Here is a 14,330-nt window from a genome sequence, read left to right as displayed (position 1 = left end):
TCCTGCTTCTCCCAGGAGACCAGAGATTGCCCCAAGTGAAGGGGGCACAAAAGGATAGGTGTTTGAATGGGGTACCCGTCCACCTCTTCCCTCCTCCCTCTTCTCCTCCATCCCCTGGCGCCTGTAATCACCAGGCGGTCTGAGGCTAAGTGGTAGTTTGGCCCACAGTGGGGGGGCTTGGAAGCCACACCCCTCCTCCTGGGGCCCTCCTGGCCATTCCCAGCATCCTGGTCTCCTCCACTGTTGAGATGGGTCTCAAGGGGGCATGGTGCTTCCCATGGTGTGGGTGCCGGAGACAGCGGGGGACTGAAAGAGGAGCAGGTATGGGGGGAGACCGAGGAAAACGGGGGGCGCTGTCTCTCTGGGGAGAAAGGTAAACGCTCAAACCAGTGAAGGGAAAGGAATAGTTTGTTTCCCTGGGTGGGAGGTGGATTCTCCATAGGACGGCCCAATGCAAAAGGAGGACGTGAAGCCCCCAGCAAAAACAATTATTAACACCTTCAAGACAGTGATGGCAGACCATCCCAGCAAGCCCGGGGGCCCTTCTGCGTGTGGGGCCCTGTGTGACCACATAGGTCGCAGGCGGGTGAAACCAGCCCCGCTCTCTCAACGTCCCCTCTCCCTGCCCCGGGACCGCCCTGGCCTCTTTCCTCCTCCCTGCAGGGAAGGAAGGAGGTTGCTGCCCCGCAACACCCTTCTCCCTCCTCCAATCCCCCTTTCAGGCCTGGATCCCACAGCCCCTCCAGATCCAAATCCCAGCCCGCCTATAGCCCCCATCGTGGCCGAGGGAGGGATAGCCTCCTCGGGGTCTGGAGCCTACTTCAGCCGCAAAGCCCGACTCTCCTTCCGCCACCAGCTACATGACATCACATCCGCCAACGACTCCACCATCTGATGGGGACAACCCGGGGCTGACCTTCCAGGGAGCTTTGCAACCTTCCCTCCCCAGACTTCTCCGTGATGCACCCGGCCCCAAGTCCCTCGTGACCTTGTCATTAAACAGACTCAGAGTTGCCCAGTGTTGGGTGCATGCGTGCGTGTTGGGGTGGGGGTGGTCCTGGGGCTGAGCTGGGGAGCGCAGCACGGAGGGGAGGGGACGCGGGGCTGGTGAATATAGCGTAGCTGATCTCCTGCGGAGCCCAGGTGGGGCTGGCAGAAGCGGGTGCTCTGAGGTCAAGCTCGGAGTGGAGGGTGGTGAGCTGCTTGGAGAGGCTGGAGGCCGGACAGCACTGGGGATGAGGCAAGGGAGCACATTCGTTCCTCCCTGGCGGGCAGTGAGGACGCATCAGTGGACCAAGCAGAGCCTGCTCTTCTCACAGACGGTAAATAAACACACGAGCCAGGAGTGATGGCTAGGAAGCAAATTACACGGTACTGCGAGAGCAGGATGGAGGGGGCGCTTCTGCTGCTAAGGTGGCATTTGAGCTGAGAGCCGAATGGTCAGGAGCCAAGTGAGAATCGGGAACCCCGGTGTCGTGGGGATTTGCTGTAACATATGTTGGCAGCGGGGGAGGCTGGGCGCGTGAGGGCAGGCGTGGCGGACGGGAAACCTCCGCTCAGTTCTGTCGCGAACCTGAAACTGCTCTAAAAAAGTTTATTTTATGGGGCGCCTGGCAGGCTCCGTCGGCGGAGCATGCGACTCTCGATCTCGGGGTCGTGAGTTCAAGCTCCACACTGGCTGGAGACATGCCTTAACAAAAACAAAAGTTTATTAAAAAAAAAAAAAATCAGGGAGGATGAGTCCTGGGCAGGAAAAACAGGCAGTGTAAGCGCAAAACCCCTGAGGTCCTAGGGAAGAGAAAAAAAGCCAGTGACCGGAGTGTCACCGCTGGGGGGACCTGTTGGGTGCTCCAGGCCACGGTGAGGAGCTAAAATGTCATCCTAGATGGGACAGGGAGACATGGAGGGAGGTCAAGCAGGGCACAGCATGCGCCCACTTACACTGAAAGATCGCTCCGGCTGGTTGCTGCGGAAAAGGTTGTGGGAGGGCACGTGCGGGAGCAGCAAGGTCACAGATGGCGCTGCTGGCATCCTGCGGGCAAGTCAAGATGGCAGCCGGGATGGAGACGGGGGTGCAGCGAGCACAGCAGTTGTCGAACCACTATGTCCTACGCCTGGAATTAACGTCCCGTCCCTTACAGAGCGGTGTGCAGACGGCAAGAAGCGCTCGGAGCTTTTCGGAGCTACTGTCCAGCTCCGTGCCGAGCGCGGGGGAACGGAGGAAGCAAGGACGCCTTGAGGGAGGGAGGACTGGGGAAACAGGTTTTGCAGAAAAGTCAAAAGTTCTCCATGGGTTATTTATTTTTTTTTAAAGATCTATTTATTTATTTTTTAGAGAGACAGAGCATGAGCAAGCAGGGCGGGGGTGGGGGGAAGGGGGAGGGAAGAGGGAGAGAGAATCTCAAACCAAGTCCCTGCTGAGCACTTAGCGGACTCGGGGCCCTGCCCCTGGACCCTGAGATCCTGACCTGAGCCACGATCCAGAGTGAGATGCTTAACAGACTGAGCCACCCAGGCACCCCTCTTTACGGGTTACTTTCAGTTTGAGGTATATGTTTGGGATCAAAGTCCTGCTCTGCTGTTTTTCACTTAATCCAAGATCTCCCACCTCCTTAGGAAGCCTCCCTCGTAACCTCCAAAATTCTCCAGGGCAGGATCACATTCTAGAGCCAAGTTTTTCAACGTGGTTTCTACAGTTCCCTTATCCCCAGAGTAGAGGAAAAACAGAGGCCCCGTGAATGGCTTGAGTGGGCTGAGTCTACTGGCAGCCTCCCATCCCAGGGGCTGAAGGCTGCTTCACCATCGCACCCCCGCAGGAATGACAGCTTGCAGGGCTGGCCCACAGTGCTCCTAAGGACCCCCTCTCCTGCCCAACACCCATCTTAAATGCTATTTCCAAACAAGGTCCACCTTTGTCCCCAAAGGCAATGTAGTCAGGCTGCTCCTCCCGACAAGATGAAGTGACAGAGGTGAGTGTGGAGGGAGGGGACCATGAGTCTGGACTGGAGATGTGGTGTCCTCTGGCCTTTGGGTCAGGAGCCAGCCATGATGACAAGCAGGAGGCAGGCTGAGGGGAGGTGACCCCAGTCCCGGTCAGGATTCTGAGTTCCACCCTGGGCTTGAACAGGGAAGGGGGTGGGTCATTTCTTGGGAGCCCCCATTTCAACTATACTTTGGTGTCCTAAGGACCTGGGTATTGTGCAGGAAAGGGAGTGTGGCGGAAGGTGGTCTGGAGAAAGCGGCCTGAAAACCATTCTTGCAAAGGCCTGTCTGCCTCCCGGCTCCGAGCAGAGCTTTGAACGCACAGGAGGGGCCAAGCAAGTGCAGACTTGAGGTCAAGAAAAGATCCTCAGAGGGGCGCCTGGGTGGCACAGCAGTTAAGCGTCTGCCTTCGGCTCAGGGCGTGATCCCGGCAATCTGGGATGGAGCCCCACATCAGGCTCTTCTGCTATGAGCCTGCTTCTTCCTCTCCCACTCCCCCTGCTTGTGTTCCCTCTCTCGCTGGCTGTCTCTATCTCTGTCAAATAAATAAATTAATTAATTAAAAAAAAAAAAGAAAAAGAAAAGATCCTCAGAGCAGATTCTTTCGGACAAACTGTTTATTGAATTTTACGTCACTATGGGGTGTCTCTCATTGTATCCTAGAATTCTAGGCATCAGGGGGGTGGTAAAGTGGCAATGGTGAATTTCGGAATCTGGTCTCCCAAAAGTACCTGCCGCTCTACCCCTGATTCCGCAATGGCTGCCAGGCGGATCACCCCTCCGCTGGAGCCGTCCCGCTCCATGGCCAAGGCGAGAGCTGTGAACAAAAGAAGAAAGTCGGGGTCAGAGTCAGATGCTGGCATCACTACAAGAAGTGAGGAATGGATATGAGGGTGGCTTGGATGTGAGGGTTGGAGTTCACAGGCCCAGAAAGCCAAGTTCTCACCATTGGCAGTGAACTGCAGACACTCCTCCTTGGTCATGCCTTCCCGGTAGGTAGCATCGACATAGCCATAGATGTAAGAGCTCCCAGAACCTCCAATGGCAAAGGACTGCCTTACCATCATACCCCCCATGGGCACTGAGTACACCTGCCAGATGCAAGGAGAGTCACTAGCTGTACCCTCGGCAACACACGTACATACACCGGTCCATGTGGGATCGGTCTGGGAGGAATTTATAGTAAGTGAGGTAGAGACTGGGAAGAAAACCAGAAAATGGCTGGGGTGGGGAGAGGATCAAAGGCATGGTTCCAGTGCCCGGGTGGGGGTGGGGGTGTCTCACCTGCCCACCCTCTTGCGGGTCCCAGCCCGCAATGATGATTCCCGCCATCAGGTCCTCCCGGTATCGGTAACACATCTCCTTAAAGAGGCTGGCTGCTGTGTGTACCAGCGGAGGCTCATTCAGCTCAATGCTAGAGGGTGAGGAGAGTGACAGGAGAGGCAGCGTCAGGACCCGGGAGTAGACCATTTAGCACCTCGGGTCCCCACTTCCTGTAGACACTTGCTCCTCCCCTGCCCACAAGTACCTGTGGAAACCAAGCTGGTAAGTGACTGCATCGGCTACTGCCTGCGTATCAGCTGCAGAGCCTGAGCGGCAGCAGAAAATACGGTCGTGAATAGGTGTCAACTTGTCAGTCACTCGATTGGCGATGTAGGACCTGCAGGGTGGCAGGATAATGAGGGAGCCATCCCACTCGTCTCCCACCCCCATCCCATTACTACCTACTCCCAGGGCTCAGGAATAGGAATTTCTGCATTTCCCATTAATTCTCACCCAAACTGAAGCTAGCTGGAGAACAGACTTTTACAAAAATTTCACCAAGGGGTGCGAGGGAAAACTGGGAAGTAGTAGGATCTGGAGCAAATCCTTAAGTCCAAGGAGGGGAGAAACCTCCCTTCCCGCGGTGGGGTGTGGTGGGTAAGGACGGACTGCTAGGCAAGGAAGGACGGAAGGAAGGAAGGGAAAGATGGGATGACCTGCCAGTATCTGTCCTGAGCTCACCCAGTGGTCGTTCTGGAGTCGGCTCCCAGAACCACGCCCCCTTCAAACTGCACGGCCATGATAGTGGTCTGGGAGAAAGAAGAAAGGGGTGAATCTGGGTCTCTTCCCATTCTCCAGCATATTCCGCAATGCAGTTCCTGGAGTACGCAAGTCGTGCGCCACCGACCCGCTAGCAAGTCTCCTGGGGGCCCCAACAGCCCCGCAGAATACCAGAATCCCAACCCTCAAATCCCCAGAGGCCCATGCCGGCCTGAAACCCTCGTCCCGCAAGATGCCGGGACTCCGCGCTCCAGCCTCCCTTCCACACCACTCTCCAACAGACTCAGGATACCTCTTCCCTGCTACAGCACATCAGACCGCCTCCCTTCCCCGCCCTCCAGTTTTCCAAGCCACTCAGGCCTCATCGTCCCATCGCATCAAGCCTTGCGTACATCTCCTGAACCCCGAGTGCCTCCTCACCCCTGTGGAGACTTCCCGGCTTTCCCAGTCCGGGGTAATGGCCTCGGGACCCCAGGCCGGCGCGGACCCCGCTCCTCGAGCGGCTACTACGGTGGCCGCCATCTTCCTTCTCCGGCGCTGCCACAAAGCAACTGTCGTAAAGCGCTCTGTCACGCTCTTCAGTCCCGCGGTGAAGCCGCCTGCGGGCGAAGTTAAGTCACGGTTGACGGAGGAGGGGAAAGAACGGCGCAGGGAAGGGTTTTTTTTTTTTTTTTTTTGCGACAGTGAGCGCTTGACGGCAGCGTGGCCAGCCGACACACCGAAAAGCGCCCAAGACAGTGTGGACCGCCTACGTTTCCCATCCGGCTGCGCGGGACTGACGTGGTCTGATGGGAGTTGTCGTACAGGCTCTTGGGATGAGCTTGCGCGTCTCTGAATTAGGATGACCACCCTGCTCTCAGTTCTCTTGGGTGGATACACCTAGGACCGTATACTAGGAGTGAGATTGCTGGGTCATGCGGAAAGTCTAGACTTAGCATTTTGAAGAACTGAGCGTTGTCTTAGCAGCTGCCCCTCATGTGCTGGTCCGCCTGCCCTGGGTGCATGCGTGAGCATCGCGATTTCTCCACATCCTCACTGAGGGTCACTGTGCACTATTTTAGCCATCCTCGTGGGCGTGAAGTGGCATCTCTTCCCCTCCCCCTCCGCCTCATTTCTTCAATGATTAGTGATGTTCAGCATATTTTCATGTGCTAACTGACCATTTGTATATCGTCTTTGGAGAACTGTCTATTCAAATCCTTAGCCTGATTTATTTTTATTTTATTATTATTTTTTTTAAGTAACTTAACGTGGGGCTGACTCACAACCCCGAAATCAAGTATCGCATGCTCCAGCGACTGAATCAGCCAGGCCCCCCAAAATTGGGTTATCTTTTTATTGTTGAATCCTAGGTGGTCGTTTGTATTTTTAGATACCAGGCCTTTATCAGACATATGATTTGCAAATATTTTCTCCTGTTCTATAGATTGTCTTTTCACTTCCTTCATTGGTGTTCTTTGAAACACATTTTTTAAAAATTTAAGTATTTTATTTATTTGAGAGAGAGACTAGGAGCAGGGGGAGGGGCAGAGGGAGAAGCAGACTCCCCCGCAGGGCAGGGAGCCTGATGAACGGCTTGATCTCAGGACCCTGAGATTATGACGTGAGCCAAGAAGGCAGATGCCAACCGCCCCTCCACTCTGATCTTTATTATTTCTTTCCTTCTGCTTTTTTTTTTTTTTAAGTTTTAGTTTGCTCTTCTTTCTATAGTTTCTTAAGGAGGACGACTGATCTATTGATTTGAGATCTTTTTCATTTTTTTTTAAAGATTTTATTTATTTGACAGAGAGAGGCAGAGAGAGAGGGAACACAAGCAAGGGGAGTGCGAGATGGAGAAGCAGACTTCCTGCTTTTCAGGGAGCCCCATGCGGGTCTTGGTCCCAGGACCCTGGAATCATGACCTGAGCTGAAATCTAGAGTTGGGTGCTTAACCGACTGAGCCACCCAGGCGCCCCTTACCTTTTTAAATTTTCTTTATTTTTATTTTTTAAAATCTTTTAAAATTTATTGAGATCTTTTGAGGCCTAACATATGGTCTCTCTTGGAGAATGTCATGTGTATTTGAGAAGAATGTGTATTTTGCTGTTATTGTGTGAGGCGGTCTTCCTATGACTCGCCATAGTTTTCTACACACCACAGCTGGAGCTGGCTTTTGAATTCCAAGTATGATCTAAACAATCCCCTGCTTACAATGAACTCTGGAGATAAAGCCTTATCTCTGTAAGGTAGTTTGTAACATCCTTCTTGAAATTGCTCCTGACCACCTGTCCAGAACCACATCTCCTCTTTACTTTTTAATTTTTTATTGTAGTAAAATATAAATAACGTAACATAAAATTCAGCATTTCAACCATTTTTTGATGTATGATTCAGCAACATTAAGAATTCTTGCGTTACTGTGCAACCTCCTCTTTTCTTTTGGACTCCTGGCTCCGGCCATCTGAGCCATTTCGAGTGTTCAGATGTTCATTCAACAAAAAGCTACTGAATGTCTACTAGGAGACAGGCACTGTTTGAGACATTGGGGGTACATCAGAGAACAAATTTCTGTCTAGAAATTCCCTTCTGCGTGCAACTTACGTTTCTCAATGGAAACAAAACAAAACAAATAAGTACAATATACAAAATGTTATTAGATAGTGACTCATATTAAGATTAAAAAAAAAACAGTAGGAAAGGGAAATAGGAAGTGTGTGTGTGTTGAAATTTTAAAAAGAATCATCACGGAAGGTCTCCCTGAGGAGACATTTGAGTAAATTCCAGAAGGAAGTAATGAGGCAAGTCATTTCTCTGTTTGGGGGAAAAGCATTCAAGACAGAGGGAAGAGCAAGTACAAAGATCTTGAGGCAGGATCATGCCTGCAATATGGAATGAAAATCGAAGAGGTCAATTTGGCCAGTACAGAGTCAGATCACGTAGGACCCTTACGAAGCTTTTCATCGTTCTCAACTGAAAATAGGATCCAGAAAATTTACTGCTTAAATTAATTTTTTTTTTTCATCTGAGTGCAATAGGGGGCCCCTGGAAGGTTTTGAGCATGGAAGTGATGGGATATGATCTATATTTTAAGAGATTACTTTGGCTGGCTGAAATTGAGATTGAAAATACACATTGGGGGGGCGCCTGGGTGGCACAGCGGTTAAGCGTCTGCCTTCAGCTCAGAGCGTGATCCCGGCGTTATGGGATCGAGCCCCACATCAGGTTCCTCTGCTATGAGCCTGCTTCTTCCTCTCCCACTCCCCCTGCTTGTGTTCCCTCTCTTGCTGGCTGTCTCTATCTCTGTCGAATAAATAAATAAAATCCTAAAAAAGAAAGAAAGAAAGAAAGAAAGAAAGAAAGAAAGAAAGAAAGAAAGAAAGAAAGAAAGAAAATACACATTAGGGAAACCGAGGATGGGACAGAGAGACAATTAGGAGGCTATCGTAATTATCCACGTGATGGATATAAAGTTGGCTTGACAAGGGTACTGGCAGTGAAGAGAGTGGGAAATGGTCAGATTCTGACAGATTAGCTGTGGGTGTGATGAGAGAGAAACAGAAGTCAGGATGACTACCAAGTTTTTGACTTAAGGACCTGGAAGAACGGAGTGGTCATTTATTGAGTTGGCAAAGACTACGAAGGAAGTATTTGGCGGGGGCTGAGGGGGTGGGGAGAAAGGGGTATTGAGAAGCTCAGCTTTGGACATGTTAGGTTCGTTATGTCTGGTAGAAATCCAGGTGAAGATATCTAGTAAGTAAGTGTATATATAGGATTCCGGGGTGCAGGGGAAAGTGGCGGGGACTCAATTTGAGAGTTCTCAGCTTGTGAAACGGCCACACACTTTCCTGTTCACAATTGTCGTGGGAATGGCCAAGGAGGTCTTTTAATGAACAGACATCACTGAGCTGAGCGCGTGCTTGGTGTGAGTCCTGACGCACAGGTTTTAGGCTTGGGCAGCTGAAAGGAGAGGGTGCCACTTATTGGCAGAGACAGGGGACACACGGAGAGGTGCAGTTGTGGGAGGAGGGGATGGATCCGCGTGGGACGTGTTGCGTTCGCGGCGTGTGTGAAGGCGTCCAGGAAGCAGCCGGCTGTGCGGGGGCCGGGGCTCAGGGCGCAGGTCTGGGCCGGAGACTTGGCCCGCCGTTGGCAACCGCAGCCTCGGGAGTGGCTGGGAGCGGGCCCGGGGGAGCGTGAGTCTCTCGGCTGCCGGGAAAAGGGATGACACATCTTCCCACATCCATTGTTTTCCACTTCCCTTAAGCGCCTGCCGTCATCACACAAGACGCCCTAAATCCACCGCTACCCAAGCATACTGTTTATTCCCACGGCTCCTCCCCCGGCCCCGCGACTGCGCAGAGCGGGAGGGGCGCAACACGCACCCTGCCGGGGGCGGGGGTTCCAGTCGGTGACGTCACGCGGAGCCGCGGCTCCGGCGGCCCCGCCCCCTGGCTTGCCTCGGCAGTGCTGCCCGCTGGACTCGGGGCGTGAGGCTGTCGGCGGGTGCCCGCCGCGGGGGGCCTCAGGCCAGCTGGAGGAGGCCCCGCTCGGCCAGCAAGCCCTGGGTGCGGTTGTAGACATCCTCCAGGGTGCCCGCCACCCGGACCAGCGCGGCCCGCGCCTCCGCCTTCCCGGCGCCCGGGCACGCGAGCTCGAGCCAGCGGTCGCGATCCGGAAAGGCGAGGAACGCGAGGCGGGCGGCCTGGCGGACCAGCCATGGATGGTGCGGGCCCAGGGCCGTGCGGTACGCGTCGCTGCACTGCACGCCGGCGTCCGGGCCTCCGAGCGTCCCGGTTGCCACCCGGTGGAGGCAGAGCTGGGACCAGCGCAGCGCTCGGTGCAGCAAGAGCAGGATCCGTGAGCCGGAGGAGCTGGCGGTGTCTGGAGGGGCGATCCCGGGGCGCTCCAGCAGTCCCTCCCGCCGCTCCCACGCCACCATGGCCGTCAGCGACGAGTAGTGCGCCGCCTCTGGGCCGTGCACCCGAGCCTCGAGGGCTGTCACTTTGGCGAAGGCCTCGCTCGTGGCGAAGGCGAAGATGGAGCCGAGGGGAGTTAGGAACCTGCGTGTTCGGTGGCGGGCAGAGCGCGGTGGTTGGAGAGGGGGCGGGGGAGCCCTGGGAGGCGGGCGCCGGGTGGGGGTCGCGAGACCGCTCACCTGACCAGCGCCTTCCATCCAGCTAGGTACTGCGACAACGCCACATCCCCTTCGGGGTTCAGACTGGCGTGGAACGGCCCCATCACGCGGCCCAGCACCCCCTGGGGGCCTACACACTGAGGCTCTTCCCACTCGGGGGCCTCCAGGGGACCCGACTGCAGCGGGACCTGGGGGTAGACATGGGCGGAAGGCGGCGGGAGCAGAACCCCTAGCCCGCTGGGCCTCCTTCGCCCAGCAGCCCAGTGGGGCCCTGCAGAAATTACTCCTGTGGCTGGCCTCTCTCCTGCTGTACTCGGCTTGGGACGGGAGAGGCGAGACGAGGAGCAGGACCCGCCCGTCACCAGATCCTCAGCCTGACCCCGCTCCCCGCGATCGGGGTCCCACCCGGAGCCCCCGGTCCCAGCCCTGTGTCGGGCATACCTGGACAGGCGGCGTTCCCTCGGGAATGCACGACTGTGTCCCGGCTTTGCAGCCTGAGACGGCGCCTGGGGAGGGGCGAGGCCTAGCGGTGAGGGCTCGAGGAGGGGGGTTTAGGTCCCCCGCGCTTGGCTTCCCGGTTCCTCCCAGAGCATGAGGGAAGAGACCACTCACAAAAGCTCCAAGCACAGAGATAAAGCAGCAGCAGCAGCAAGAGGAGCGCGAGAGGAATCGTGCGGCGGAACCAGCGCAGCGAGGCCATCGGAAGCAGCGCGACCCCTACAACTGCTGCTGGGGCTGTAGCCCCCTCTCCAGCCCCAAGCCAGTCCTTGTCCCTCCACCTCGGGAGAACCTTGCGGTGCCCTAAGTTGCTAAGGGTTAATAATTAACCTACTAAGTCCCCCTTCCCCTGTGCCCTTTGCCCCAGCGGGCAGCATCCCAGCGGCGAAAGACAGGATGATGAGGATTTGGGGGGATTCGCCAGATGAAGAGGATTGGGGGGGGGGGGGTTCGGCAGCAACCACACGTCTCTGCGTTTGCTGTCCGTGTAGGGGCAGGTTGTAGTAAGAGGGAAGAGGGGCTGGGGTGAGAGCCAGTTCCCCCACTGAGCAGTGGTGTGGGCCCTTCGTTAACTCTGGGCTTGAATTCCCACCACTGTAAATTGAGGACAATAGTAGGTACTTTGTCGATCTCATCTGAGGATTAAATGATAACATATGTGCAAACACCGTACATGGAAAAACTTACCACAATTGCTCCATAAATCTTAACCTATGAAGTTCAAACATAGGGCACCTGGGATCCAGGAAGCACCCACTTCTAAATTCGCAATCCTGTCTCCAGGGGACCTGTCTTGACGTGGATGCTTTATACTTTAGGCTTTAACCGTTTACATTTTTGTGGTTTAATTTCTTTTAAACTCCAGATTGGTTCTGGTTCTCAGGTTATTCATTTTGTGTGTGATTTTTTTTTTTTTTAAGCAATCTCTATGCCCAACATGGGGCTTGAACTCATGACCCCAAGATCAGGAGTTGCATGCTCTACGGACTATGCCAGGCAAACCCACCTTCCACATTACTCTTCAAACCAAACTTTATTAACTATTTCTGCATCCAGGCCCTGTACTAGGCCTCAAGAAGACAAAAGAGAGCCTTCAGAGAGCTCAAGGTCCATTGGAAAATGTATCATCTGTCTCCCCCACGCAGATGTGGGCTCCAACGAAGACAGGGGCCTTGTTTTTCCTGGTTGCTGTCCTATTTCCAGCACTTACAATATTGCCTGGGCCCAAATACATTATTGCTATATAAATATATAGCGAACAAACACAGGAAAGTGTGTGGAGAGCAGGCAAATCCGTGGTGTGCCCCTCAACAAATCTGAGCTACTTGTTTCTCTTTCCAAATTAGGAGCCCACCTGGTGGTCATAGTTAGGAAAACATTCAGGGGAAGGACCCAGGAAGCAAGGAAGAAACATCTCTTGTTCTAAGGGGGTTCTCAATCCCCTGTCCATAAACTTCCTAGAATTTTTCCTGTCTGTGTATATTTTCCTCTCAGGGGAAGGGGTACCCCAGATTCTCTGGGATTGGGTATCCCAATCACTGAGAAGATCCTTTCTAGCTCCCACAGTTCCTGGATTCTTGCCCCATCTCTCCCTCTAATGCTCCCGCAAATCCTGGAGGTCGCTAAGGTTGCCTCTGACCAATCCTGTCCAGTATGTCGGAGCACCACTTCCACCCCTAGAGTGACAGCCCTCCACTTCCCAGTGTTGGAGCGTTTCCCAGATTGCTGACCTTGACCTTGGGCAAGTTGCTTGCCATTTCTAAGCCCCAGTTCCGTCATCTGCTGAACGGAAAGGGTAATCCCCACCTCTCACACGAGTTGTGAGGATTGAATAACAACACCTTCAGAACAAAACCACAAGTCAGGGTCTACACTCAGTGTTCAGTAGGGGGTGGTTTATTCAGCTGCTCAGCTCTCTCTGCCCCTTCTCTGCCAGCGCTGGGAGCCTCTGTCGCCCTGAGCGGAGAATGGAGGCTGCTGGGTTCCCGGAACGGATTAGTTTCGGGTGTCACTTAATCCAGGAGGCCCTTCCGTAATCAGAGCCTACAGAGGGCCAGAGGTGGTATAAATCAGTGCGAGGGGCCCAGCTCACAGAGGCCGCAGGATGGGGAGGAGGGCCGGAGCCCAGCTGCTGCTGCTGCTGTGGGCCACCTGCTGTGGACATGCACAAGCCAACCGCCTGAGCGACTACACGTCGGTCATCGACGTGACCAACGGGGGTCCTTGGGGCGACTGGGCCTGGCCCGAGATGTGTCCTGATGGATTCTTCGCCGGCGGGTTCTCTCTCAAGGTGGGGGTTCAGGCCTGGGTCTCCGAGGAGGGAGGTGCACGACCCCGTGCACGGGAACACAGGATGGCCATCTTTGACCTGGTCCTCACCCCTCCGCTCCTCCCGGCCCAGGAGGAACCCCCCCAAGGCATCCCTGGTGACGACACCGCTTTGAACGGGATCCGACTGCACTGCTCACGCGGGAACGCCGAGCGCAACACGCAGGTGGTGGAGTCTCAGTCTGGAAGGTGCCAAGGGCCCCCCCGGGATGCAGATATGCCCCTTACCCTCTGTTGCACTCCCACCCTCCCCGCTAAAATGCTCCTCCAGGGCTGTGGGGCAGCTTAGACCTGGGGAGTGGTTGCAAGACCACCCCCCCCCCGCCCCTCAGTGGAGGTCGGGTGAGGAGACCCCACCCACCGGGGTCATGCAGCACCCCGCGGAGGAGTCCCCAGGGATGGGTAGGGATGGGGGGGGCCAGAGGTAGCGCTTCTCCCCTTCCGTGGTAGGTGGGGCGCGTGGAGTGAGCCCCTGTGGTGTCCCGGCGGTGGCTTCCTGGTGGCTTTCTCGCTGCGCGTGGAGGCCCCCAGGACCCCAGGGGACAACACGGCAGCCAACAATGTGCGCTTCCGCTGCTCGGACGGCACGGAGCTGGAGGGGCCCGGCCTGGCCTGGGGCGACTTTGGAGAATGGAGTAAGCCCTGCCCCAAAGGCGTGTGCGGTTTGCAGACCAAGGTGGAGCAGCCGAGGGGCCTCCGGGACGACACCGCACTGAACGACGTGCGCTTTTTCTGCTGCCGCAGTTAACGACCAGGGCGCCCGCCCCGGGGCCAGTCCCACCGCTCGCTATTAAAGCTTCTCTGTGCTGGCTCTGGTCTCGCTTGTTTCAGCGGTAGGAAACGGCGTCTCCCTGTCTTCCTCCCAGCCCCACACTGCGCCAGGCTCAAATTCCGGTTTGGGCTCAGGAGTCCCGGCAGCCCACTGAAAGTTAGGGACCCATAACCCAGGAAAATGCCCTGAAATACAGTTTTGCGCCCAAGTTAAGGAAGTCCCTGGCTTCCTGAGGGCGTCTGCAGACACCTCGTCCTCATTAAGAGCTCAGGCCGTTTCCTTTCTGAACTACCAGTGACCTCAGACTGAGAAACTTCTACCAAATTAGGGGAAGATAAAGCTAAACACCTTAAGCTTTCCTTTTGTAGAGTTTAAGCTAAACTCTAGTCTTTTCCACAGTTTCCTTCCTTTCTTTACAAAAGTGAAAGAGTGGCTTTTCCATGTTTGGATTTCCGCCTGGGATTTGCACCTGGGACCTTGGTCCTTGTTGCTCCCCGCCTGGAATCCCCCAGCTACCCACGCGGCTAGCCCATGCACCAGATTTCGGCTCCAATTTCACTTTCTCAGACTTCACCTTATTTTAAAAAGCCCCTC

General features: G+C 55.1%; 4 protein-coding genes across 4 annotated transcripts; 2 read left to right on the top strand and 2 right to left on the bottom strand.

Moving 5' to 3' along the window:
- Window positions 1-248: 248 nt before the first annotated feature.
- CUNH17orf114 (chromosome unknown C17orf114 homolog) lies at window positions 249-895 on the top strand. Its single transcript, XM_044391846.2, has 2 exons — window positions 249-321; window positions 723-895. Exons 1-2 carry the CDS (start codon window positions 249-251, stop codon window positions 893-895), a joined length of 246 nt encoding a protein of 81 aa, XP_044247781.1.
- Window positions 896-3,584: 2,689 nt separating this feature from the next.
- On the bottom strand, window positions 3,585-5,760 carry PSMB6 (proteasome 20S subunit beta 6). The gene is made up of 6 exons (XM_026520775.4): window positions 5,446-5,760; window positions 4,987-5,054; window positions 4,511-4,642; window positions 4,267-4,396; window positions 3,929-4,073; window positions 3,585-3,799 (listed from the first exon to the last, which is right to left on the bottom strand). Exons 1-6 carry the CDS (start codon window positions 5,545-5,547, stop codon window positions 3,657-3,659), a joined length of 720 nt encoding a protein of 239 aa, XP_026376560.1. The 5' UTR covers window positions 5,548-5,760; the 3' UTR covers window positions 3,585-3,656.
- Window positions 5,761-8,372: 2,612 nt separating this feature from the next.
- On the bottom strand, window positions 8,373-10,838 carry GLTPD2 (glycolipid transfer protein domain containing 2). The gene is made up of 4 exons (XM_044391789.3): window positions 10,751-10,838; window positions 10,580-10,644; window positions 10,160-10,326; window positions 8,373-10,064 (listed from the first exon to the last, which is right to left on the bottom strand). Exons 1-4 carry the CDS (start codon window positions 10,836-10,838, stop codon window positions 9,527-9,529), a joined length of 858 nt encoding a protein of 285 aa, XP_044247724.2. The 3' UTR covers window positions 8,373-9,526.
- A 63-nt stretch (window positions 10,839-10,901) lies between these two features.
- VMO1 (vitelline membrane outer layer 1 homolog) lies at window positions 10,902-14,324 on the top strand. Its single transcript, XM_026520776.4, has 3 exons — window positions 10,902-12,926; window positions 13,038-13,153; window positions 13,415-14,324. Exons 1-3 carry the CDS (start codon window positions 12,741-12,743, stop codon window positions 13,710-13,712), a joined length of 600 nt encoding a protein of 199 aa, XP_026376561.2. The 5' UTR covers window positions 10,902-12,740; the 3' UTR covers window positions 13,713-14,324.
- Window positions 14,325-14,330: the final 6 nt, after the last annotated feature.

Source organism: Ursus arctos, unplaced genomic scaffold (genome assembly GCF_023065955.2).
Source record: "Ursus arctos isolate Adak ecotype North America unplaced genomic scaffold, UrsArc2.0 scaffold_14, whole genome shotgun sequence".
Taxonomy (NCBI): domain Eukaryota; kingdom Metazoa; phylum Chordata; class Mammalia; order Carnivora; family Ursidae; genus Ursus; species Ursus arctos.
This window is presented reverse-complemented; position numbering and strand designations above follow the sequence as displayed.